Raw genomic sequence first — 27296 nt, forward strand, 5'->3', positions numbered from 1 at the left:
CTTTAGTCGGAATAGAACAGCTTCAATACCGGACTGTTTGAAAGCCCCAAAGACTTAGATGGTAGAATCTGTAGAGACAGGAATGCACTTCATCCTACTCATCCCCGTTCCTACAATAACTGAAGCAGTAAATTAAGCTTTAGGGACAAAGAGAAAAGTGGCAGAGACTCGTGAGAAGAAAGTGCTTTGTTCTCAAGCAAGAACACGATTGCGAGGAAGCAGAAAGGATTCAGCGTGTTGTTTTATGCAAAGCAGAAGCATCTGGAGTAACCTCCCAATACACCGCTCTGTTTGTTCAATGGCAAAACAGCAGAAAGACTTTGATCTCAGGATGTGGCAGAAAATCTCTGCAGACTATTGAAGAACAAACACAGAATGGAAAGCAATCGATGTGACAGTCATGGTGAAAATGAGGCCGATTTGCAGCGGGTTCGGGTGGTTGTACAAATAAAGAGAGGAGCCTGTGTGACACAGCGTCACGTAATGCTGCCGGAACACATGACATTTACAGGAAAATCTCATCTCATACCACTGGGAATTTCAATGTTATCATGTAGGCGACTGGTTTGGAGCTTCCTTCTGTTTTTTTTAGTATCAGCTGCTCCAGGAAAGTTACGCTGCAACTACTATGGCTGCCAAGCCCAAGGACACGTCCCTACAACACTAAGGAGGCTCTCGGCTGTGGAAGCTGCCATGACAGTCATAATGTTTATTGCTCCACTTTCCTAAAAAATAATAACGGTGAAAACGCTCTTTTACAAGTTACAAGTTAAAGGGACTCTGTGACCAGGTTATTGTTGCCTCATCTGATAGCACCATGATGTAGAGAAAGAGACCCCGATTCCAACGATGTGTCACTTTGTATCACTTTGTATCACAGCTCTTGCACCCAGTAAACTATCAGAGTTTTTAGATGTAGCATGTAGCAGAGCTCATGAAGCTAACCTCGCCCACACCCCTGATTGGCAGCTTTCTGTGGAACTTGTATATTGACTGTAAGCTGCTAATCACTGCTCGGGGTGTGGTTGGACCAGGATACACATGGGCAGCTAGTCCGGCAGTCATAATCTCCTGCTGATAAAACACTGATTGTATTAAAACCAGCTACAGCACACAGCCTAATAAGTAAGACATCACATAATCAGTGTCTCAGGCACTACTTCATGCTGCCCTTAGATTACATAGCTAAACATGCTGACCGATTCCCTTTAACGACTCAAATAAATAGTTTTTAGTTTTCAGTTTTTGCATTTCTTTGTTACGGGAAATGCTCTTTAGGCTTAATTCAGAAGTCCAAGTTTCAGGTGTGTTTTTGATGGATAGACCATATAACCATGTACTGTAAGTTTATGGGGCTTTACATGGAAACATGTCCTATTTTGAAATGGATCAATATCATACATTCATTCCTGTGTGTCTATGCATTGCTCAGCACATTGTTGGTATCCATTGTATCCTGGGACGGTCTAATTTTCACTGACTGATAGAAGTTTGAAAAACCTCTATTAAGGGATGTGCACACTGAGTCTTTTTCAGGGTTCTCAGAGAAGAATCTCCACGTTTTTGAGGAGGATATGAGGAGTTTCCGCTCAGTTTCTGCTCCAAAACGTCCCCCATAATTTGTATGTGCACAGGAAAAAAAAAGCCGCTTGCGTAAGGTTGATCCGATATTCGGGTCACCTTCGACCATGCATATCGGTGAGTTTCTGGACTCCATCAGGCTGCAGTTAGATGACATCTGAGCGCAGTCCAATTTGTGTGGACTGACAGAAAGGAGAAGACAAAGACATTTTTTTCTCCATCTGCATCGGAGAGAATCGGATCACACTGTGATCACACTCTGATCAGAGTGCGATCAGAGTGTAATTTGCATAATCAACCCGATTCTCTCAGATGACAAGACACAGTCACTTGCACCTGCCCTTATGTTATGTATCTAAACTGCACAAATGAAGAAATCCAGAGTGCCTCAAGTTTTATTCCTTACCTTTGGACCCTGTCTGCCAGGGTAACCGGGCAGTCCTGGTACACCGAGTTTGCCCTAAGGTACAAAAAAGACAAAAACAGCTTTAGAATTAATATGATGATACAGAATTTATTATGATGTTAACATCACATTTCGATGACTATTCCAGCTTGTCCTTAGCATAGAAAAAGAGCGCATTGCTATGAATCAGTGCTCTCATTCCCGTCGTTCCTGACCCTGAGAAGCACTCGTCTTCTTTCTACATGTATGTCATTCATAACTTTGCAGCAGGATAAAAATCCCACCACTTCCCATAAAAGCTAAAACCACCATTCCCGAGTGTATTTCTGATGACTGAGTTTGATGTAGACACTAAAATATTTATTTCGAATGTTTGATGCCGACAAGAAAACAACCGCAGAGTTAAATCCCCCGGTACATGCCCGTGTTGACAGTAAATAAAGCTTTTTACTATTAAAGATCTAAGCTGAAGAAAATTTCAAGGCATTTCACATTTACAGGAGTAAGACGCTGAGGATTGTACGGCTGTGACTAAATGCTCCTTGACCACGCAACAAAAGCACAACGAGCCCACCGGATACATCCTACGACTCCAGGTGGCATCAAATGTCATCAGAACTTTAAAATTGCCATTCCCCAAATGTAGGTTGTCATACGAAATTTTTCCTTTTCTTATCTGCTCATGTCATTATCAGCTATTCTTTTCCTTAGGATGGTAATAGACGGGTTGCTTTACCTTCTCACCGGCAGGACCTGCAGGTCCAGAGTCTCCTGTTGGACCAGCTCTTCCTTTAGGACCTTCAGGGCCATCTTCTCCTCTTGAACCAAGAGGACCAAATTCTCCCTGAAATTGAAGTAGAAGTTAGAAAAACAAACATATTTATCCCCGATAAGGAATTTGTAAGATGCTAATATTTTATATAAACACTACTTGTTACTAAATGCTTATAGATGTGATATATTCCTTCTCCTTTATGTTGTACACTATCTGATTGCCAAAGCAAAGAATAAAATAGTAAAATTTAATGCGTAAACAATGGGCTCAATTCATCAAAGCTGTCACCAACAATTTATAGGTGTAAGAGTTTTAAAAAGTCGCAAAATTAAGGCATAACTCCGAGTTGCGTCTACATTTTGTGACTATTGTCATCTTCACATTAGTTTCTCCCAGTTCCACTGAAATGGCCAGAGCTGGTGTGGGATGGGAGCTTGGAGACCGCTGCTCATCAAATGCATGACAAGTGGAAACGTTTGCTATGCCACTAGTCTTAGGGGCTGCAGTCGAATTTGTGGCAAGGGGCACACAGAGGTATATGATGCTCGTCTGAAGATCCTGATTCATGACGAAGGAGATGCCTCTTCAAATCAGGAGCGTCTGACTCCAGCAGGGCACCTCATCAAGACCAGCACTAACGACGTTGGTCTTGATGAATCAGGCCCAGTGTATTTATTTGTAGAGTTAAAACAGACTTAAATGAGAAATACTCACCCTGTCGCCTTTTAGTCCCATGTCACCCTTAAATCCTGGAAAGCCATCTTCTCCCTAAGATGTAAGTAATTATCAGTCAATAACACTGGATAAGATGTTTGCACAAATACACAATACTTTATCATTTACGTTGCAAAACTAAAATGGACAACTAGAAATACATGTTTGTATGTATATAATGTTCCAAATTTGATGTAATGCAAAAAGCATGAGAAATAGACACAAATCTGTACACTTCACCAAAATATTTTGAGTATTTTGATTATACTGTTGATTTAGAAGACGGCAGAAGCCAAATTTTTGCATCTTATTCAGTCTTGTGAAAGAGTTGTCAAATCCCCTAGACACAATGGAAGCCCCTCAAGTAAGCAATGTTCTCATGACCTGTCACACTGCTGTGATGAGAGTGACACTCAAGGAGGGTGGGCTTGTGGCGTGTTGAAAAGGAGGCAATGGCAATGTAAAAAAATAACTAAAGTGTATTGCGTTCCCCTATAGCCCCCTATATTGAAAATTTTTCACTTTGATGCTGACTTCAATTTTGCCAAAATTTTGCCATAAATTGCTTTGAAAAATCAAAAAAATTTGTAGCAACTCAAAATTGTGCAACTTTTGGTGTTTTCACAACAGTTTAATGAGCTCTGTCAAAATGGGATGAGCTGGAGTGGGTCATGGGTCAAGGTGGGGGCATGTCACCAAAGCTCATCTAATTGATGATGAGAAGCTGGAGTGGGACATGGGTCAAGGTGGGGGCATGTCACCATAGCTCATCTAATTCATGATGAAGAGCTGGAGTGGGACATGGATCAAGGTGGGGGCATGTCACCAAAGCTCATCTAATTCATGATGAAGAGCTGGAGTGGGACATGGGTCAAGGTGGGGGCATGTCACCAAAGCTCATCTAATTCATGATGAAGAGCTGGAGTGGGACATGGGTCAAAGTGGGGGCATGTCACCATAGCTCATCTAATTCATGATGAAGAGCTGGGGTGGGACATGGATCAAGGTGGGGGCATGTCACCAAAGCTCATCTAATTCATGATGAAGAGCTGGAGTGGGACATGGGTCAAGGTGGGGGCATGTCACCAAAGCTCATCTAATTCATGATGAAGAGCTGGAGTGGGACATGGGTCAAGGTGGGGGCACGTCACCATAGCTCATCTAATTCATGATGAAGAGCTGGAGTGGGACATGGACCAAGGTGGGGGCATGTCACCAAAGCTCATCTAATTCATGATGAAGAGCTGGAGTGGGACATGGGTCAAGGTGGGGGCATGTCACCAAAGTTCATCTAATTCATGATGAGGAGCTGGAGTGGGACATGGGTCAAGGTGGGGGCATGTTACCATAGCTCATCTAATTCATGATGAGGAGCTGGAGTGAGACAAGGGTCAAGGTGGGGGCATGTCACCAAAGCTCATCTAATTCATGATAAGGAGCTGGAATGAGACAAGGGTCAAGGTGGGGGCATGTCACCATAGCTCATCTAATTCATGATGAGGAGCTGGAGCGGGACATGGGTCAAGGTGGGGGCATGTCACCAAAGCTCATAGAATTCATGATGAGGAGCTGGAGTGAGACATGGGTCAAGGTGGGGGCATGTCACCAAAGCTCATCTAATTCATGATGAAGAGCTGGAGTGGGACATGGGTCAAAGTGGGGGCATGTCACCATAGCTCATCTAATTCATGATGAAGAGCTGGGGTGGGACATGGATCAAGGTGGGGGCATGTCACCAAAGCTCATCTAATTCATGATGAAGAGCTGGAGTGGGACATGGGTCAAGGTGGGGGCATGTCACCAAAGCTCATCTAATTCATGATGAAGAGCTGGAGTGGGACATGGGTCAAGGTGGGGGCACGTCACCATAGCTCATCTAATTCATGATGAAGAGCTGGAGTGGGACATGGACCAAGGTGGGGGCATGTCACCAAAGCTCATCTAATTCATGATGAAGAGCTGGAGTGGGACATGGGTCAAGGTGGGGGCATGTCACCAAAGTTCATCTAATTCATGATGAGGAGCTGGAGTGGGACATGGGTCAAGGTGGGGGCATGTTACCATAGCTCATCTAATTCATGATGAGGAGCTGGAGTGAGACAAGGGTCAAGGTGGGGGCATGTCACCAAAGCTCATCTAATTCATGATAAGGAGCTGGAATGAGACAAGGGTCAAGGTGGGGGCATGTCACCATAGCTCATCTAATTCATGATGAGGAGCTGGAGCGGGACATGGGTCAAGGTGGGGGCATGTCACCAAAGCTCATAGAATTCATGATGAGGAGCTGGAGTGAGACATGGGTCAAGGTGGGGGCATGTTACCATAGCTCATCTAATTCATGATGAAGAACTGGAGTGGGACATGCGTCAAGGTGGGGGCATGTCACCATAGCTCATCTAATTCATGATGAGGAGCTGGAGTGAGACATGGGTCAAGGTGGGGGCATGTTACCATAGCTCATCTAATTCATGATGAAGAACTGGAGTGGGACATGTGTCAAGGTGGGGGCATGTCACCATAGCTCATCTAATTCATGATGAGCTGTGGGGTTTCTTATGTCACAAATCTTACTTCAGTCATGGCCTTGAGTACAATTTCTGGCGCAGCATATGGAGGCGCACAACACTCGTCAGAGACTCCTTCTTCATGAAGAGGAGAAGGTTTGACACTCCTTGTGGGCATGACATAGGTGTGCAGCTCCTCATAAATTAGGAATGTCTAACTCCACCATGCCGCCTTATCCAGACCGCCAAGAAAATTGCCAATCTTGATGATTTACTGTATATCTATTACGTTCAATCAATGATAGTTATTAGCTTTTAAGACTGAATCAACATTGGGGATGTTTTCATTCTACTTTTATTGTCGAAGGTAATTAAAAAGATCTATAAACAGAAGAAATTGTGAGAAGTCCAAAATGAAGTGCAGCTAATGATCTGGGCTCATAATTGAATGTTGCCGATAATAACACATCTCAAATAGTAAGTCCTTGCCCGCAGTTCCTGGGACAGCTCGAACTCTAATATAGAGAGGATGGAAGAGCCAGCGGGATTACGGTGTGTTTGCTCACGTCTAATGACCACTTGTAGATGGATCAGTCCATGGAGCATCTGCCAGCCACACGGAGCACATCTCTGGATTAAGTGTTATTAGCTTTGCTAACAAAGTAGAGCTCTGCAGTTTGTCTTGAATTACAGACGAGAAGTGCGAAGAGACCAAAATTCCTCACGTCTCTGAGCAATCTGCAGTCAGCGAAAGTCCTCAAACAATAACAAAATAAACTCTAGAGTGCTGACTACATGGAAAACCCTCACCATTAATTACTCCACTATTATATACCCGCTTTACTATTGGAAACTGATGGCGTGATAATGCTGCTGAGAGCATGGACGTGATACCTTCTCCAGCAAAATAAAACCAGAAAGTGAATAAAAATGTAAATTATTTTCAAACTTCACTTCCTGTTTATAGAATATACAGCATATCCATACTTTAATTGTTAAATCCATTTCGGTTGTTTTTGGCCAAAATATAAGAAGGCTCAGGAGACTGTATATTGTAGGAAATATAGATATGTCTGGAAGGTTTTAGAGAGGTATGAGCTGCAGAATGTTAAAATGTTCAGTCGATGCACTTTCAGCAAAACGCTTATAAAATCTTTAACGACATAGTGTATGATGATAAGAACACTCTCTCGCTTTCAATTAATCATGTCTGAAAATGCTAGGGCATCCTGATATTAAGCAGATACTGCTATGTAATGGCTTATATAATACCAGTAACTTGCAGTTATTTCTTTTTAGTTTGGTCTATAGCCTTTCAGTGCTGAAACGGAGGACGACTAATACCCACTTTCACTAAGGGCTCACTCACACTATCATGGATTCTCTCATTCAAGAGAATCGAACCGATTATGCTAATGATACTCAGCTCAATCTCTAAGCAAAGTTTGAGCAGAGTGTCGTCTTAGTGTGATCAGATTCTCGTGCATGTGGAGCACAGGTGTGGGGAAGATGGAGAACCTAATTTCTCCATCTTCTCCATTGTCTGAGTCCACAGATGTCGGACTGCTCTCGGATGACATCTGAGAACAGTCTGATGTTCCACACGCACACACAGACTTGAATGTGTGCTCTTGATCCAAATTGGGTAGTCATTCGCAGAATTCAGCATATCTGCTCTGCCCCATAGTATAGCATTGGAGCGAGTGCTATCTGATAAAACATCAGATAACACTCGGCTGTGTTATATATACGTGTGAGCTGAAATGAAAGCCACCCAATAGTATCTAAATTCTTCCACAAGTTGTTTGGTCCTAGGGCTACATTGTGATACTAAACATATTTGGAGGCCACGCTAAAAATGGGATATTTCCTTCTGTGACATTTATGAAATATCAAAAATATATACAATAAATGTCTGATGGGTACAAATTCAATTTACAGGATGCTTACATCCACCAATCTGCACTGTAATGGTACGTTCACAGGTTTCTGATGAGGATTTAGAAATAGCTTCTGCTCCTAAATCCTCATCAAAAAAATGCGTCAAATACTCTTTGAATAAGTTTCCCACTGTTTTTAATGGGAAAAGCTACCTTAGTGTGCACAGTGAATTTTTTTCATATTATTTTGAGTATTCGCCACTAAAACCAGTAGGAAGATTATTCAAAGAGTATTTGAAGGATTTTTTTTTAAATGTGGATTTACCGTAAAATTTGCTTTTACATCCTTGTGAAAAATTGTGTGAATAGGCCCTAAGAAGGAAGAGGTGATGAATGCACAAGCTCTCTACAATAGATCACGAGGTTTTTGCTTACTGCATAATGTTTCACAATTCCCATAAACTATAGAGGAGATAGTCACAGGCATGGAAGGCCACCTATTTCATTCACATACTGCTTTATGGAGTGCCAGAGTTAAGAGACCCCATGTATGAGGGTCCAGAGATGTCTAGAGAGGGCTCCACTAGTACTTGCCAGTCACTGCTCCTCAGCTGCTGCCACTAATCTTCTGTGCATGGTTGCCCACATTTAGTTAATCTGTCAGCAATTTTTCAATCCAATTGTTGGGGGCCACACCGAATGGAAACACTGTCCGCATGGAGACCTCAGGCTGCAGGTCGTGCAATCCTGCTCTAAACCAACTAACTTAATTTGATGGAGACATTTTATTGGCGGGAACTTATCAGTTCCAGTGTGCCAGTTTTCTGGCATAAAAAAGTGGCAGAATTCTTGCCCAACCCACATTTGTGATTGTTTGGATTTTGCACCAGCAAAATTGGCGATAATTATAGTGGAAATTTATGCCTCCTCATAGTTGGAACAGATTAAAGTTTGTGGATCCAAATTTATTAAAAGTCATGAGCCTCTCAATAATTCTGGGACATGTCACCTTAGTGGGATTTCCTTTGCATTATCTGTTATCCTCTGATCATTTAATGGTTTTTAGAAGGCAACTACCGATGGGCGAGTGTACGCGTTACTCGAGTTTTCTGAGCATGCTCGGATGTTCTTCGAATATTTCGGCGTGCTGGTAGATTATGTTTTTGTCTCCGCAGCTGCATGATTTGCGGCTGTTAGACAACCTGAATACATGCAGGGATTGCCCGTTTGTTAGGGAATCCCCACATGTATTCAGGTTGTCTAGCAGCCACAAATCATGCAGCTGCAGGAACTCAAACACAATCTGCGAGCACGCCCAAGATACTCGGAGACCACCCGAGCATGCTCGGAAAACTCGAGCAACGCGAGCACACTCACTCATCACTAACGGTAACCCAAATTAAATTCCCTAATCATTTTTGAGAAGTAATCCTGTATTAAGCACCTTCTTTTCCCTTGTATACAGGAATAATTACATGAAATAAATATACCGTAATACTTTTTTGATCTAGCAAAATGAGAAAGTGCCGAAAAGTGTAGAGAGTATAAATATGTGTTTATTGCTACTGCCTGAAAATGAAACTTTATGGTTGGTTCATGTGTCAATGAAGATTTCTCTAACAGTAAGATGGTATCTTTCAGCAATACTAGCAGTAGATTTATTCCAGTCCACACAATTCTGTTTAGATTTGGATTTGGATATGGAAAAATCCAATTTAGAATTATCCTTCTATGTCCACACACATGTAATGACAAAACAGAAACACACATATTGGTATCTGCACCTTTTCTCCTTTGCCTCCCTTCAGTCCTCTTACACCATCAGCCCCCTAAAACAAAAATAATAATATGCATTATTACATGGACTGCAATAGAATTCGACTTTGTTAAAACAAGTTGAATGTAAATTGCCTCTCTTTTTCTAACTTATTTTCTTTAAAAGGGGTTCTTGGTTTAGTAAAGTAATTGAATTCATACAGAGGGTTCCTCTTTTAGGACTCCCATATCTTCTCCAGAGTATATCTCGCATTTTAAGGCCAAGCATGTCCTGACATTACATGCACTGGTCGTTCATTTAAAAACAAAACTGTGTAATGCTTAATTTCTCCTGCGGTGGCGCTGTGGGTAAATTAAAAACTTGCTGCTGAATTCCACCACAGATTACACCAGTTTATTATCAAGAGATTATCTAACTCAGAAGTCCACTGTTAGGACCTTGCAATTTTAACTTATCAAATTCCTCAAGGTGTCTATAAATATAGTAATAATTTGGCCTATCCTACTAACCTTTGTGACTATATTAACCTTAAGACAAGATTGACCCCAGTCACGATCACAGTTTCTTTATAGTGACTTATATTATGACTTATAGTGATAGCTTGGCAAATACAACTGCCTGGTATCTGGTGTAATTGTTCACATTAGCCTTCAAGGGATGCTGTCACGTCATTTTTCCATTTTGAACTGCCCAAATGCCATAGAAATCATGTAAATTTCATCCCAATCAAGTCTGTAAAACCAAACATCCAAGTATATGAGTAAAAAAGAATTTTTAATCTTTACTTACCTTCCAGTGATATGGGTAGCATTGGAAATTGGTTTAGGTGCGCTCCTCTGGCCAGTAGTTATGACCACCACAGTTTGAGTGATGGGCTGTCATGGCCCTCTCTATAGAAATCCCACACCTGTGCGCTGACAGTCAGTTTACCGGGCATGTGAATTGGAAATAGATGCCATTCTCAGCTTCGTTGTGCATGCTCTGGAGGCTTCTGGAACTCGTAGGCTTCATGCATGACCTAAGTGCCTGGAGCAGCAATCAGGATCCCTCTGAGTAACAGTGGCTTCCGAAGCATGTGGAGATCACAAATGAAGCTAGGAACATACACCCAGCTTCAATGCTGATGCCCTGGGAGTTGAATGTCAGCATGAAGTTGTGAGATTTCCTCTGAGACGGCCATGACTTTGGAGAGGTGCAGTCCATTATTCAAACTGCGGAGGGCATGGAGTACTGGCTGGAAGAACGTGACTGAACCAATATCCAACACCACCCACGTTACTGGAAGGTAGGGATTTACATACAAGGTAAGTGAAGATTAAAAGTATTTTTTAATTATATACTAGGCCGTTTAGCGCTACAGATACATGTTAGGGATGAACATCACATGACTTGTGCAGCATTGGGGGCAGTTTGGTATGGCAAAATTACATGAAAGATTCCTTCAGAGAACCCAAATAAGTATAGACTTTAGCAATGCTATTTCGAAACTGCCATAAACTATCTCTCCATGCTTCATAGAGGAAATGAGAATCATTAAAAAAGCTGAATGGCTGAGATGCAAGCCAGATAGTTTACTAAGCTGGAAATGGGCAAATTCACACAATTATGAATCAAGCACTTAACCAGACAATGGCTCACAGACTTGAGCGGTGACATCTGTGCCTGACAAATGTCCCATAAGTGAGTATAGAGCTAAGTCAGCTTATTAGACATAGGTAACTTACCTTGACACCACGAGGTCCAGGATAACCAATAGGACCCTGGGGACCATTTGGACCCTGGAAATGGATGAAAACAAATAGTATGAGTGCATCATTTAAGAGTAGAAATAAGGAGAGTAAAAAAAAGGACTACAATGAAAAATGGTTCCCATTCTTATCAGAAACATCAAAGACATGCTGGGATTTTTTTTACGACAATAAGTACAGCATTTACTGTGCTACTATTGCCATAAAAAAAGAAGGAAAAATCCAGGAACCAAAAAGAAACTTGACATATGGTCAACTCAATGCAATTGTCAAAAGCATAACCTATTGAAAGAGTTTTGAAGATACAGAACCCAGTTACTTATATAGTTCCTAGTGGAACATGCAAACATATATACAGTGTATATGTATATATATATATATATATATATATATATATATATATATATATATATATATATGTATGTATGTACAGTATGTTCCACTAGGCATTAAGAACCTCCTAGGGCCACATCATCTGTTATGTATTCACACATAGGACCTTCATTGTTTGTAAGGTTTTAGTAAATGAAATCAATATGCAGGTAATTTCTAACATTCATCTATAATTCCCAAGTTTATCATTGCAGGGAATCCATTTAGACCACTCATAACTCCAAAACTCTTGATGTTGGGATGGGTTAACGAAAACCTAATTCTTGTCCAAGTCCATAATCTGATTCAAGTTTATTGCTTTGTAAATCAATTTTAAGCTGAAATCAGTGTATCTTCTTTATTGTGAAAGTTGGTCTTGCTGCTGCTAATACTTTCATTCAAAATTATTGATCAGGACTCAAGGAACACCAAACAAAATAGCAAATGCACAGGTGCAATACCTAATGAAACAGCCAGCCTTCAATAAGGGTTTGGCCGTGTGGTACACCAATGCACAAAGATAAAATACTCTGTATGTGGCGTGTTCACACAAGGAATACAATCCTTGTTCGCACGGGATGCATTTTAGCACTGGGCAGCCCGCCATATGGCGTCATTAATAGGCTGTAGCCAGATGCTTTGTATTCCTTGTGTGAACACGCCACATACAGAGTATTTTATCTTAGTGCATTGGTGTACCACACAGCCAAACCCTTATTGATGGCTGGCTGTTTCATTAGGTATTGCACCTGTGCATTTGCTATTTTGTTTGGGTCCGCTGCACCCTGCTTGTGCATTTGTATTGAGGCCTATTTAGACAGGTAAGCATCTTTGCCTGTTTTTTGGTGTTTTTTCTTGAATGTGTCCTTTTTTGGTGTTTTTCATATTAGAGTAGGACTGGCAATACGTAAGGACCCTTGGCGTGGGTTGCCAGCTTCCATATTATGGCCCTAATATCAACTAATACCTTACATATATTTATATGTTTTTTTTGCACGTATATTTTTTGCAGGGTGCAGCTGGGCCCAAATTGTTCTGTACACTGTGGCCTCTGTTCGCACGGGATGCATTTTAGCACTGGGCAGCCCGCCATATGGCGTCATTAATAGGCTGTATCCAGACGCTTTGTATTCCTTGTGTGTGCCACATACAGAGTATTTTATCTTAGTGCATTGGTGTACCACAAGGCCAAACCCTTATTGAAGGCTGGCTGTTTCATTAGGTATTGCACCTGTGCATTTGCTATTTTGTTTGGGTCCGCTGCACCCTGCTTGTGCATTTGTATTGAGGCCTATTTAGACAGGTAAGCATCTCTGCCTGTTTTTTTGGTGTTTTTTCAGGACTCAAGGAACCAGAGGAAATTCTGATTTGAAACATTTAGGGTCTAGCGTCTTGCGTAGAGTATTGGTCTACATGTCGCATGCATTGCAAATGAATGTGACAACTTTGGTTGGTCTTGTGTCTTCAGCAAAAAAAGCAATATATCATGAAGACACAGTTATCACATGTAAAAATTCCTAAGCCAAGTCATTTCAACCAGCAGGTGCTGTTACCTAGAGACTAGCGCTTTATAGAAAATTTTTCGTTTTTCAAATTACAAATTACATCTTTAAATGTTGGAAATTACTCAGCAGAAACACAGCGCCAATTTTGACAATAGCAACTCTTTAAAGTGGTCTACAAAATTCACATAAATATCTACTTGATAGCGGTGGAGAGGTAAACAGTCATACTCGCTGCAGATGAGAATCTAAAGTGGACTTATCCATTCAGATAAGTTTTAAGAATAAACTGTTAAGCTGTCATGTGTGTGTACATGGCAAATAAAAATATTTCTGGCCACTAGATGACTTGTATCCTTTATTTTCCACTAGTTTTCCCCTCCGTTATCTCTAACTCCTATTTTCAGTTTTCTCTGAGCTAGTGAGTGGAGACTAGCTGCTCTTATGTCTCCTATACGCAACACACACATAGATAGATATCTTCCTGAGAAGAGGGGGAAAAGTGTCTCATAAAGGGAGAAAAAAACACATTTCTATCATACTACATATTACAAAGTTTAATAAATTCAAGCAAAGTGTATTGATTAGGTGCCAATTTAACTCATGACTAAGCACGGCAACATGGAGGCCTGAAAACAGAAGAAGATGGAATTTCCGCAGATTCGCTCTACTCTATTCGCTTATACTATGGATTTGTGCAAGCTTTCTTAAATTTTCAGTGTTAATACACAATACTGTTCAAAATTTTTAGGCAAGTGTGGAAAAAATGCTTTAACCCTACGTCAGGAGCAATAAGCCTGGCAGGCAAAGCTCACATGTTTTTGTTCCCCCTCCTCTCCAAGGTGACAGGGGATCCCACCCCTCCAAGGACCTTTCTATCTTTAGGTGCCACTTGAAACTCCCTCTCTGTTTTACCCCCATCCTTGAGGAGAGCAGATGTGACCTAAGTGGCCTCTCAGGCTCATTGCGCCTGAAATTTCTCACTTTTGAAGGTTCGCACTTTCTAGATTTTTTTTTCATGACAATTTTTTATTTTGCTTGTTTTATGAATGAATAATGCAAAGTTTGTGAATATTTTGCAGAAATAGTAGGATTTTCATAGAAATGGCCTCTCGGGCACATTTCTCTTGAATACTTAAACGTAATTTCTGGTATGATATGATAATATGATCTGCCAACCTTGCTTTTCTCTCTGCCAATGTGCTTCTTCTGCTGGGCTTTTACTGTCTGAATCTGAGTGAACTTAACTCCAGTAGCATCTAAGTGCCTTACAATTAAGTTTTGACCTAATATTAATGTTTAGTAATAGCTATGTCCCGAAAACTGGAGGCTATTTGGCAGCGGTTGTGAAACTTGGGAACTTTTTATTTTATTCATTTTATGGTTATTAAATGATTTTTTTGCTTCTGATTTCATACAGTCTCTTTTAATACATCCATATGAAGGTCACTATTTACTTTTGGAGAACCGAAATTGAGAAAATTAGATAATATAATATAATGTGCTAATAGTTTCTATTTTTCAACTAACAAAATTCAAAGTGAATGAACAAAAAGGAAATCTAAATCAAATCATCAATTGGCGTGACTGCCTTTTGCCTTAAGTAGAACATAAAAGCATCAATTATTCTACTGTAGGTACAGTTGCACACAGTAGGAGGCTGTTCCAAACATCTTTGAGAACTAACCACAGATCTTCCGTTGATGTCGCTTGTGCAACTATTTCTCTCTCTGCATGTCACCCCACAAAGATGCTGAGATCAGGGCTGTATGGGGGACGGGGGCAGATCATTACTTCCAGGATTCCTTGTATTTACTTTACACTGTCGATAGTTCTTAATGACATAGACTGTATGTTTGGGGTCGTTGTCCTGCTGCAGAATAAATATGGAGCCAATCAGACACCTCCCTGATGGTACTGTACGATGGATAAGTATTTGCCTGTGTTTCTCAGCATTGATGACACCATTAATCCTAACCAAATCTCTAACCTCGTTTGCTGAAATGGAGCCTTAAACTTGCAAAGAACCCCCCTGCTTCACTTTTGTCTGCAGACACTTATAGTTGTACCAATCACCAGTCATTAAACGAGCAAACTGCCTTTTCTGTTACAGTCAAAAGGTTCACATTCATCAGTTCAGAGCACCTACTGATATTTTCTCCACACAGGTTCCTATGTTTTTATCCATACTTTAGTGGCTTGGGCTTTTTTCCATGTCAAAGATATTATTTGGGGCTTCAACCTTCCATGAAAACTATTTTTGGTTAGATTTCTCTGTAGCCTGGACCCACTGGATTTTGCCAGTTCGGTGATGAATAGCTTTCAATTTAGAAGAAAAATAAGCATGAAGTGTCTCTCATATGCTGCACCAAGTTTCCTTGGCCAACCACCTCCATAGTCCTCAACATGGCCCATATCTTGGAGTCCTCAATGTTGTGATGTATATCAAGATATTTATCCATCAGGCAATAAGATCAGGCTGCAATCTGATTGACCTCAAATTTATTCTACAGCAAGACAGAGATCCCAAACTTACAGTCAATTTCATTAAGAACTATCTTAAGGATAAAGAAGAGTTGGGGAAGTAATAATATGGTCCCCACAGAGCCCTGATCTCAACATCATCAAGTCTGTCTGGGATTACATGAAGAGACAGAAAGATTTGCACAAACAACATGAACAGACGATCTGTGGTCAGTTCTTCCAGATGTTTTGAACAACTTCCTTCCTTGCCAAATTTCTTCAAAAACTGTGTGTAAGTGTACCCAGAAGAATTGGTTGTGTTTTGAAGGCAAAGGGTGGTCACAGCAAATATTAATTTGATTTACATTTTTCATTTGTTCATTCACTTTGCATTTCCAACATCTGCCTAAAACTTTTGCACAGTACTGTATATATGTCTTGATTCAACTTTGCTGTGATTATCAATGGCTTTTCAAAGGATTTGTTTAGGAAAGAGTTCCTAGAACTGCTTCTATGAAAAATCATGATTGCAGAACTATATGGAGCAAAAATAGCAGATTTTGTTTGCATTCAGTTTTGTTATAAGTCTTTCCTCACTAAAAGGAATTATACAAAATGCCAAAGATATGGTCTGCAAATGTTTAGAGAATCATGTGCGACCTATAATAAAGTCTTTTTTAGAAGGCTAACCAAACTTTCAGACAAATTTGTTTTTGGAGGAGCAGTTGTTTAGAAGAATAAGGGCTGCTACACACATATTCCATGACACTGTACATCCATTAAACACCTATTGCAGTATCCAAAAAATGGTCAGGATATGGTATAGTTTTCTCATTGGCTTTTCAGAGCAATAATATTGTCACCTGGGATAACACTTAAAGGTGTCCAGGATTATTTTATTTTTTTACTATTGGCTTAAAAAGTAACATTGAGGAAGTTACTAACAGAGGCAATGACCTGCATCTTCTACTCGGCGGCAGCTCAGAACGGTCACCGACCACTCCTGTTGGTGTTTCAGCTGTTCCATATCAACAGAGCCTCCCTTTTTCTTCTGGGCTGCAATATCAATGGGGAATGACTTCCAACGTCATGCTGATTGACAGCCGGTGCCCTACAGTAAGGTATCATAATGTCGACAGCCAAGCCCTGTCAACAGAGCAGAGCAGAAGAGAAGTCGCTGCTCTGTTGAAAGTGACGTCAGCGAAAGCTACTCAATTGCCGGCAGGAGCGGTCTGTGACCAATTAGCAACTACCTGCCTGTTAAATATTACGCCCATTGTAAAAATAATAAATAATCCTGGATAAACTCTTTAAACTCTTTATCTTCTAATCAAAGAGGTCAAAAGATTCTTTAGGGTGTGTCCCAATGTTTTGGGCATCTAAAGTTTTTTTTATCTCCATTATTTTGTTGCCATGATACTGCTACTACAATTTTCGCTGTTTGGCTTTACTTCTCCATTTGAGCCTTTGTTGTTTCAAAAATGTATTTTTCTGCATAACAAATCAATGAGAACACTCACATGGGGAATAACGTGGCTAAAAGCTGTATTTATGAAAGCTGAACATAGGTGCTGTATTGGAAAATCATTAAAGATTGTTTATGACATGATGTTGACAACATGCATTCTGCGTTAGCTGCTGTACATAACCTAGATTTATATATACCTGGAACTAGCTAGAAGAAATCCTCATTATATCAGAACAGTGTGGACAGTGTGTTCCATAGCAGTTCATCATCTAAATTGTTGCATTGAATTTTTGAAACTATGTATATTTTGCAAGCAAATAGTTACCGCTAGATACAAGAGCAGGCACTACTCTCAGATGATACAAATAAGTTCTTGGCTATTGGCTTTTTGCTGGCGTTACATAATCCACATAATTATAAATCAAAAATGCTAGCATGCTAGAATAATTTATCTGTGTGCTAATATTAATAGGAATGTTGCAATCAAGTACAAAAAGAGGATGCTAAGCAACTGTGGCAAGGTCAAACTCAGCGTAAACTGAAGCCTTTCCAAATACACTTGGTTTGGGTTCATATATTACATTTGAGGAGGACATGGTGTTTGCTTGGAAGTCTCTTTCACAGTGTCCGCCTATGATCCCTCGCTCTGACGCTCCTTAGGCTTACATTTTAAAAGCCATTTCTGAGTCACGTACAGTGCAGTGTGACTTAAAGGTTCTGGAGAGTGGTGACATCACTGAGAAGAGGAGAAGAACAGCGCTGGATACCAGAGAAGGTGGCGGTAGGTGAGTATATTAATACACACTACACTATATACACATATTTAGTGAAACAAAAACTTCATGGGAGGGCTTCATTAACTGATCTTAAATAGTTTGTCCACTTTACCATTGATGACCAAGCCTTGGGATAGGTCATCAATGTCTGATCGGTGGGGGAGTGGCACTCAACATCTGTTCTCGATGTTATGAACCTGCACAGTACAGCACATAGTGGCCATGGCCGGATACTGCATATCAACCCCTTATTCAAATCAATAGGCGGCAGATATGCAGTACCTGGCCATGTCTACTATACAGTAGATGGAGCTGCGCTATGCTGCTGCATAACTGGTCAGTTAGGGTTAGGGTATATGGACTCATACATATACTACTGAGCCCATACACCACTCGTTCTGTTGATGCTCGCAGAAGTGTTTGACCTTTTGAGTGACTGGTGGGGAAGAAAGGTCTCATGAACCAGATCCCCTGGTCTGTAGAACATTTAAAGATGTACAACATATGAAAATATTAAAATGAAAAATCAGGATTTGCCCATGTATGGCCAATCTCAAGATGTCCATATTTCTTAACCATATTTATAAACATGAATGTCCTGTTCAACAAAAGTTTTAAAAGGAAGAGAACATTAAGCCACTACCGAATTGCTCTGGCGATGGCTTATCTCCAAGGAGAACTAAAAATAAAACCTTCTCTAGTCATCATCCGAGTTGAGAGACCCCCCATACACGTTAGATGGTCACTGGGTTTGGCTAACTTTTGTATTTATGAGTATATTAAGTGTAAATTCCCATAAAATCATGGGACTAAATGAAAAATATCATTGTACGCTTACTGAAATAAATCCTTCCACATTACTGAAAAAGAACGACTTTGAAGGAAACTTACCACTGCACCCTTTTCTCCAGCCGGCCCTTCTTTTCCAGGGTGTCCCTAAAATGAGTAGGCAAAGTTAGATTAGATACCTCCTTTACTTTTGTGATAATGAAACATATAATTAAAGATCCATAATATGCACGGCCCTAAATGATGTTACTAGCTTGCCAAGCACACATTCTGCTGAAACAAGAACTTCAGTTCAATGTCCAGCGAATGTATCTCTCCATAGGGGCCTTTGTGAGAAATGGAGGAAAATGGAAAACTGCAAACCAGAATTGATAGCAGGCGTACGGATTGAAGTCATATTAAGGTAATGTTTTCTACGCTGCTTGGAATTAACCCAAGAAAAGAACAGATCTAGGAGGAGGTAATTGGGCATGATTCACCAAAGGTCAATAAAATGTTAATTCATTTCTGTGCTTTGTTTCTTATTGTCATTTGATTAGTAACTGGCACTAAAATAAAGCGAAGCCATAATGATGAAAAGTGAAGAGCAAATTATCGTAATGCAGAGAGAAACAGAACTATATTAGCAAGTGCGCATCTCGTGTCATCGCTGTATTTATTTCCTAGGCAATAGCACTCATCTATAATCGACATTAATAACATACAATATATTGTGGCTCCCTATAACTGATAAATGTTCATCTAAATTATTATTTTTTAACCATGATCTGAAATGCAGGTAGCTTTATGAGTTAAAAAACGCAGTTAGTGAACATCTACAATTAGATACAGGAAAGATATATATTTTGGTACCATGTTAGCCAGTTAGTAGTAGTTCTACTGGCCATCTACAATTATGCATTTATTCACTGTTAGAGACTGTAAGATTATTTGTTCAGCTACAATTAAAATGCGTGTAATGTACTAAATTCTTCAAACCTACAGTTTGTTTGACTCCTTTGACTCCTCATATTAAGCAGTCTGCTGATTGAAGGGGTTGTTCAGGACATGGAACAGTTCATTAATAATCTGTCACCGAAAACTCCGACTGATCAGGCTAAAATCTGTTCCAGCAGCGGCAGGAGATTAGCGATGTAGGGGTTGGAACATGGCATCCCTATGCAGCACTTTGTGGTCAATATTGAGTACTGATCTTTATCTTTGATCTAATTCTATTTCCCTTCACGTGAATGGGAGATAAAGTACAGAATAAGGAAAATGAGTAGGGGTGAGCAAATATCTTCAGCTGCGGTGCCGGACAGCTGATTATTGGGAGCACTCCAGGTACTTGGATTCCCACTGTAGCTATTCGGTAAGCGCTACAGCTAGTAGGATAAGGAGTTATCCAAAGCTATTCTCTCACCCCTACAAATGAGTAATTTACAGGGTTGTTGTGTTCTGCCCGTTAAGTCACTACTGCTGGAGCAGATTTTGGTTGATCTTTAGGGACCCACTCTGATCTGATATTGATGACCTTGGATGACCCAATGGATGAGCCAATTGTTGACCACAAGTAGATCAACAATTATTAAATTATAGACAAATCCCTCTTAGTAATGTATGGCAGAGGGTTAGAAATGACTCTTTCACCATCTTGCAACCTCTGCTGCTTACCCCTCTGCTTAAAACCATCCCTGGGTGTTCACCACGTCTACATTGTAAGTGCCCAGTTAAAATGTCAATGCACATAATGTACATATGAATTCTGGCTTACTGTAAATACTTTTCTTTGAGCTAGATATGGCATTCATTTTGTTTCCCATGGTTGGGTTTCCATTAGCTGAGTCTTAGTCCTTCTCAGCCCTTATTCATATGTACGTCATTAGACGTATGGTAAGGTTTTAATACTAGAGGTTAGGACCATCCTGAATAGGGTCACCATGACGTGGTTTGATGGCTTTTAAGTTTCTTTGATAAAAGTGATGTTAACTAAGTACCCTATATTATTTTCATGCACTATTGCTAGTTATATCTTTACTGCAGGTTATTTATGCATTTTATTTTTATCTTAGGTTTTGTTAGTTTAGTGGCCAGTGTGAACATGCGCCAAAACGCTGCATATAGGCCAACGTATATTCTAGTTCATTTCTTTTACTGTTAGTGTAAATACAGGTAGATCAATTAGCACTTTGTGACATATTTAGGTAAGATGATAATCGGCAAAGGAACATTCGTAAAAATGATCATTCGCAATTATTAGCCAATGTAAACACACTGGGGGATGACAAGAACAATGAGCAAAATACTCATTCATTAGGTGATCAGGTCATTTATGGCTAAGTGAAAGCAATCGAACATCAGAACATCGCCTAGTACAAATAGGGCATGTACAGCCAACAATATTATGCTGCATGGCGACAGAGCGATTGCAATAAAGAACTGTTCACATTGTTTTTTCTCAAGCCATGTAAAGGCATCATTAAAGGATAGACGATCAACTTGTAAATGTTTAAAGGGCCAAGATTAGCCCATCTAAATGGGCCTTTAGTTAGGATGGGATTTATATACAGTGATAATTATTTTTTTCAATAAAAATATAGATGACGCATGCACTAACAATAAAATTAGGATACAGAGATTGTGGGATATGTCTCTGCAAATCATCTCCGATGGATCTCGGCAACCCCAGACCTTTGCTAGTTTCATTGGAGATGAAATGCTATGAATCTCACATCTATAGTGCTCTTCAGACTATTGTGATGATCATTTTTATAAGATTTCACTTTTTTTTATGTAAAAATAAAATTGTTCATGTTATGCCGCAATATAGACTGGTTATGTTGACTGAAAGCATACCGCACCTACAGTCCATATTTTTCTACTCACCGGGGGTCCATCAGCTCCAGGTAATCCAGGCAGACCAGGCTTCCCGTGTGGTCCCTAAGTACACAGAGTACACAAATATGAATCATGTTTGGATGACAGAGAAGAAAGCAGATGAAATGCTCATTAGCAGATAGATTTGTTGTGTAATTATATATCTCAGCATCTTCCCTTCCATAAGATTTTTTACTGAAGTAATACACAGTTATGAAGCAATTAAATATGTAATCCACAGAAAATGCAGCTATAACACAGAAACAGAATCCTTCTTTCATCTCGAGGACAAATCTGTTACAAAGTTACAAAATAGAGGTTTTAGCCTCATTTATGAGAATGCACAGAATCATTTTCATATAATTTAGTTATTTTACATACAAACCTTTGAAGATTTTCTAACATTTTACAATTAGACAATACTCAATCTACAGCAAAATATCCTGTAATGAAAGCTCTACGATATTCAAGCTGTCTGCATAGTGAAGGTTTCTAAATGGGGAAAAACTGATGATGTTGATGTAGGGGGAAGTTTCTAATTTATTCCCACTCGTTATGACATTACGATTAATTTTGTTGAGTCTGACTTAGGACTTCATGGAAGTTCTGAGCGTAATCATGATGCACCAATGAGTTTGAAGAGTTTCTCTCTACTAGAGTTGAGCGAATTTGTTCGGATTCGGTCACCGAATCTGATTTTGCCATATTTGTGTATGTTTGATGATCAGTTCCGAACATATTCGGTAACTTCCACTCCCATTGACTCTAATGATATTCGGCTGTGTTCAACGAATACTGATAAAACAATATTCGCTGCCGATCGAATTTGGAACCAAATCCGAACAAATTCGCTCAACTCTACTCTCTACTACACCTGTAAGGCTTTGGTCACATCTGTTTGAGGATATTGATGAAAATGCCAATCAAAATAGCAGTATTTTGTCTAGTGACACCGACCAAAATGCGATAGACCCATTGTGGTCAATAAAGAGTCCATTGGATGCCACCATTGTAGAGCAAATCAGGAGTCCGCACCACCAATAAATTTGTTGGACTGCTTCTTTGATGGGGCAAAACAATGGAACTAAATAAGCATGGACTAATTGTAGTGTGCTGATGATTATGTTATAGCATTTAATGTGGACTTGTAAATTAACCCTTCACCCTTCTTGGTGCATATGTCTGGGTTAGACAAAATTGGAGTTGTATATTTTTTCATTATGCTATAAAAGTGTATAAAAGTACAAGAGATAAGTCACATTGATGTGCATTTACCACCTCACCAGATGCCGGCTGGTTATACAATATGTCTAGTCAAATTTTCTATTAGACACGATCACATCAAGAAACTGCTACTTTCTCAAGTAAATCAACATAAAAAAGGAAGAAGGAAAAGCCTCGCCATGCACCTGTATTACGAAGAGTCTCAGCACTTGGTGTGACCTGCATCTACAACCCTTGGTGACCAGAACACGTTTTTTTGAAGGACAGCTCCTCTGTGCTTAGAATTTTTGAGGCTACCGCATGGTCTGATCATCGAGTTTTCATTACATGTGATATTATCAACTGTTACTGATGCATTCCACATACAGCAATCTAGCTTTAGAAGTTGTCACATTTCATTGAAATACTGTAAATATAGTTACGGTAACTTAATACTGAACTTCAAGAAATGGTCCTTGAGCCACTGATTGTCTTCCAAAACTAAATTTGTTCATGTTCAACATTGAGGATTTTTTTTAACAAATAAATCTAAAATTCAATCTTTCAGGATCCAATATTGAAATGATTGCTTTGGTATTTAAATCTAGAAAGTAATGCCAATACAGGAAAAATCCATTGCTCCAATTTTTCAAAAACCTGTCAACGGTAATGCTACATTGCGGGCTGATTGTTACCATCCTGCCCACGCTATACATTCAATCCCATACTGAGAATTTATCAGGGTAAAAGGAACATGTTCTGATGAAATGAACTTATTATAGAAAATCAAGTCATAACAGAAAGAACAAAAATGAGAGGTTTGAAAAAAGTAATATTGAGAAATATTTCAATAGAGAAAAAAACAATACTAGAGCCAGTATATTACAATCCAAAAAAAGACAATGATATTGATAATGACAAAGTTACGTTTAGTACTCCATACAGTTTGCCACATAATGAAATAAAAAAATATAATGACTAAATACATCCTCGTCTTATTTTAGGAAATTTTCAATAAGATATTGAATAAAGGCCACAGAAGTGTAGCGAGCAAAGGGTCGTCACTAGGAAACATTTTGTCACCCAGTTTATCACAAGCTTCCACTTGGCTGTCAGTCAAATGTTTTTACAAATGTGTTGGCAATAAATGTAACTTGTTATCTGCCACAAAAGTGCAAAAAAAAACTAAACGATGAGTTGTGGACTATAAATTCATTCATTAACTGCAACTCAACAACATATGATTTATTGCATTTTCTGTCATATCTGTAATTTAAAATCAATAGGATGCACTAGTCGCAAACTAATAAAAAGAACTTCAGAACATTTACAAAATATTAACCTCAAAAACAGAACGTATTTTGGTGCAACAAAACATTTTTTAGACTTTCATGAAGGAGCAATGGATACTTTTTCCTTTTTTGGCATCAAAAAAAGTTAACTCACCCGTTAGGGGAAAGGACTGAATTTGAAGACTTTACAAGGATGCGATAATTCACGTTACTTTTGGTTACTTTCTCAGGTATTTTCCCTATACGCTCCTGATGATATTATATGATCTTTCTATACTAGTTCTGGAATGACTCTCTGGATTTGATGCTGCTGATTTTATGCACTATAAAATGACACATTACTGTAGGATTTTCTGCAAACTTATACCCTACTCCAACTAAATATCAGTTTCTTCTTGTTTTGAATTTTTCTATGCAAATAAAAATGAAATAAGCCAAGATTTCACAATAATACTTAGCAGAATAAAAAATTACCTTGTCACCAGGTGGCCCAATCGGACCTTGTGGACCAGGCAGACCCTGTGCAGAAGGAAAAACATTACATTTCAGGGTCTCATTCATTGCTGTGTGCTGAGAACAGACCTGCACTTCATGACATTGCCTCACGGAGCCGCATTCCAGAACCCACGCTCTGCAGCCGGGAGTCAGATGCACAATCCCTCATTATTCCCCAGCCTCCCTGCTCAAACCTGTACAGAGCAAAAGTGCTGATGTGTCCATGGCGGACACCTTCCACCTCTTAGGATCATCTCACTTATTCAAATTAATTCTGCTTTCATTTTTCAACAACATTAATTCATAAAAAAGGATGAGGGATTATCCCCCAAAATATTGCTAAGCTCTTACTACTAAGTCTCCTACTAATCCCCCATTTTTTCTTTACAGGAATTTGTCAGTAAGATCAACCTCCATAAACTGCATATATGTAGCATGACGGTCTTTGATATGTAAGTCCATCAACCTCTTTATATCTTCCATCTGTTGCTGCATTCCTGTTAAATCAGAAGTTTCATACAAATGAAAATGAGGCGTTAAGTGATCTGGGTGTGACAGAACATTGGCCAATACTCTGCATCCACAGCTTATTTCTCCACCCAGCACCAGCTTTTTTAGCTTGAATGTTAACTCGTTGTCTGTATGACGTCAGGCAACAAAATCAGGCAGCTGACAATCCAGCTAAAGAGGCTGGCGCTAGGTCACGGAAAAAACCTTGGGAGGCAGTGACTTGTTAAGTACGCTGTCACATCTAAAGCACTTAATGCATTATTTCCATACATCTCAAAATGCAAATTACTCTATAATGCAGCAACAAATAGAATATGTCGATTAATTAACATTTCAAAGACCTGCTTGCCCATATATGCTGACGATCAAGTTAAAGAAGCTGGTGCAAGGTCGCAGAAAAAACCTTGGGAGGCAGTGACTTGTTAAGTTTGCTGTCACATCTAAAGCACTTAACGCATCATTTCCATACATCGCAAAATGCTAATTACTCTATAATGCAGCAACAGATAAAATATGTCGATTAGTATACATTTCAAAGACCTGCATGTCCATATATACGGTTTGGGAGGGATGATCTTGCTAAAAATTCCCTCTAAATAGTGAAACATAGAATTGCTGGTGCTAAATGTAATGTGTATTTGGCTGATGGAAATAGTCAAGAAAAAATATAAAAAAAAATCTTTAAGGATCCTAAAAATTAACTTCATAGAAAACATGGCTTCACCAAAGAGCAGCCACATTAAAGCCTTCTGTTTTATGGCTAATCTCTTTAAAAAGTGCCATCTAAAATATTTGGTTAGTTTGTTACTGCAAGTAGTAGACTAAAATGTTTGTGTTACAATCATGGCTCCTTTATGACTTGCTAGAGACATGATAGACTTAGTTTGGGTTAACTAACTGCATTGGAAAAGCACTTTTTATTTGCATCTTATTTGCAAACACTGCATTCAGCTGTGACTGATGTAACTGACTATTTGGCTATTGGCCGCCTTTGGCTTCGGGTCTCTAGGTCTTCCCCAAATATTGAGTCTACCCATGGTTACTGAAGTCTCAGGCTCTGATTCATGAAAACAGATGTTTTTCACCCCAGTCTTCACCTTTTCGAGGCGAAAAAAGTTGACCCTCATGAAAATTAGCAAAAAGTGACTCCATCTGCTTTAATATAGAAAATGGCACCAGTGGATGGAAGCCCTGACAGAGCCGCCGTTGTGTGGCAAAAATGTCTTGTGAATCCGGCCTAAGCTCAACCCACCTTTGGAAAAGTTGGCGAAATTGGCCGGGGACTGGCATAAGACCAGACAAATCTCAAAATGTTAGGGCAGCTATGTGCTGAAACAACATTTTGTGACTTTTCAAAACAATTTTATGCCAATTTTGGCACAATCTGATGAATAGAGCAAAACACAGATGTGTCAAACTGACCTAACTCTCGAATTTCTGCCAGAGATGTGAATATGTACAATTATTATCCTCATTGTCATTACATGCTGAATAATTAATATGATTTTTCTGCTCTGCACATAAATGTGATTGGGAAAACCTAATTGATTTGCATTGTTGGTGGAATAGCAGCAGATATGGTGCAGATATCGGAGAAGAATCGGCAGCGAAATCCACGTCAATTCCGCAACCTGTGAACTTAGGCTGATACTTGATTCTATGGCATTTTGCATGCTTACCGTGTCCCCAATCCTTGTACTGAGCATTGACAGGTACAATTATTGTTATCCCTCAGGACTGAAATGTCATTATGTTTATAACAGAAATTAATGAATTTGACCAAATAGGTAATTCTATAGAAAGCATATATATAGAAATATATGGAAAAGTGCAATGTGAAAGTAGTAGAAGCCTAGACAATTACATTATCCTAAGAAATCATTTACCGATATATTCTAATGAAAGTCAATGGAAAGAAAATATTATTAATGAATAAAGCAGGTTTCTATGCAGTAGATAGAAGAAGCATAATTAGTAGGTTGTGGCACTTCTCTTATCTTTATACAGCACATACTTGTGGTCCGGGAATTCCTTGTTGACCTCCTGGTCCAGGTTCACCTTGAGGCCCCTAAAATGCACAACAGTAAATTACAATATGGTTCATCTGAAAAACATTTGTGATTGTTACCGTGTTAAATGATAAAATGTATAGCTGTTAGTTATTGCAGGAAAACCCATGGCTGTA

General features: G+C 39.5%; 1 protein-coding gene across 1 annotated transcript in view; it reads right to left on the bottom strand.

The window, feature by feature from the left end:
• The window catches only part of COL11A1 (collagen type XI alpha 1 chain), a 301659-nt gene that overhangs the window by 97503 nt on the left and 176860 nt on the right, over positions 1–27296 (bottom strand). Inside the window, exons 23-31 of the mRNA XM_069737373.1 lie at positions 27126–27179; positions 24581–24625; positions 21621–21674; positions 18858–18902; positions 11362–11415; positions 9645–9689; positions 3477–3530; positions 2724–2831; positions 1988–2041 (exon numbers count right to left, since the gene is read on the bottom strand). Coding sequence (XP_069593474.1) covers positions 1988–2041; positions 2724–2831; positions 3477–3530; positions 9645–9689; positions 11362–11415; positions 18858–18902; positions 21621–21674; positions 24581–24625; positions 27126–27179 — 513 coding nt within the window. The remainder of the gene's footprint in view (positions 1–1987; positions 2042–2723; positions 2832–3476; positions 3531–9644; positions 9690–11361; positions 11416–18857; positions 18903–21620; positions 21675–24580; positions 24626–27125; positions 27180–27296) is intronic.

Source organism: Ranitomeya imitator, chromosome 8, assembly GCF_032444005.1.
Source record: "Ranitomeya imitator isolate aRanImi1 chromosome 8, aRanImi1.pri, whole genome shotgun sequence".
Lineage (NCBI taxonomy): Eukaryota > Metazoa > Chordata > Amphibia > Anura > Dendrobatidae > Ranitomeya > Ranitomeya imitator.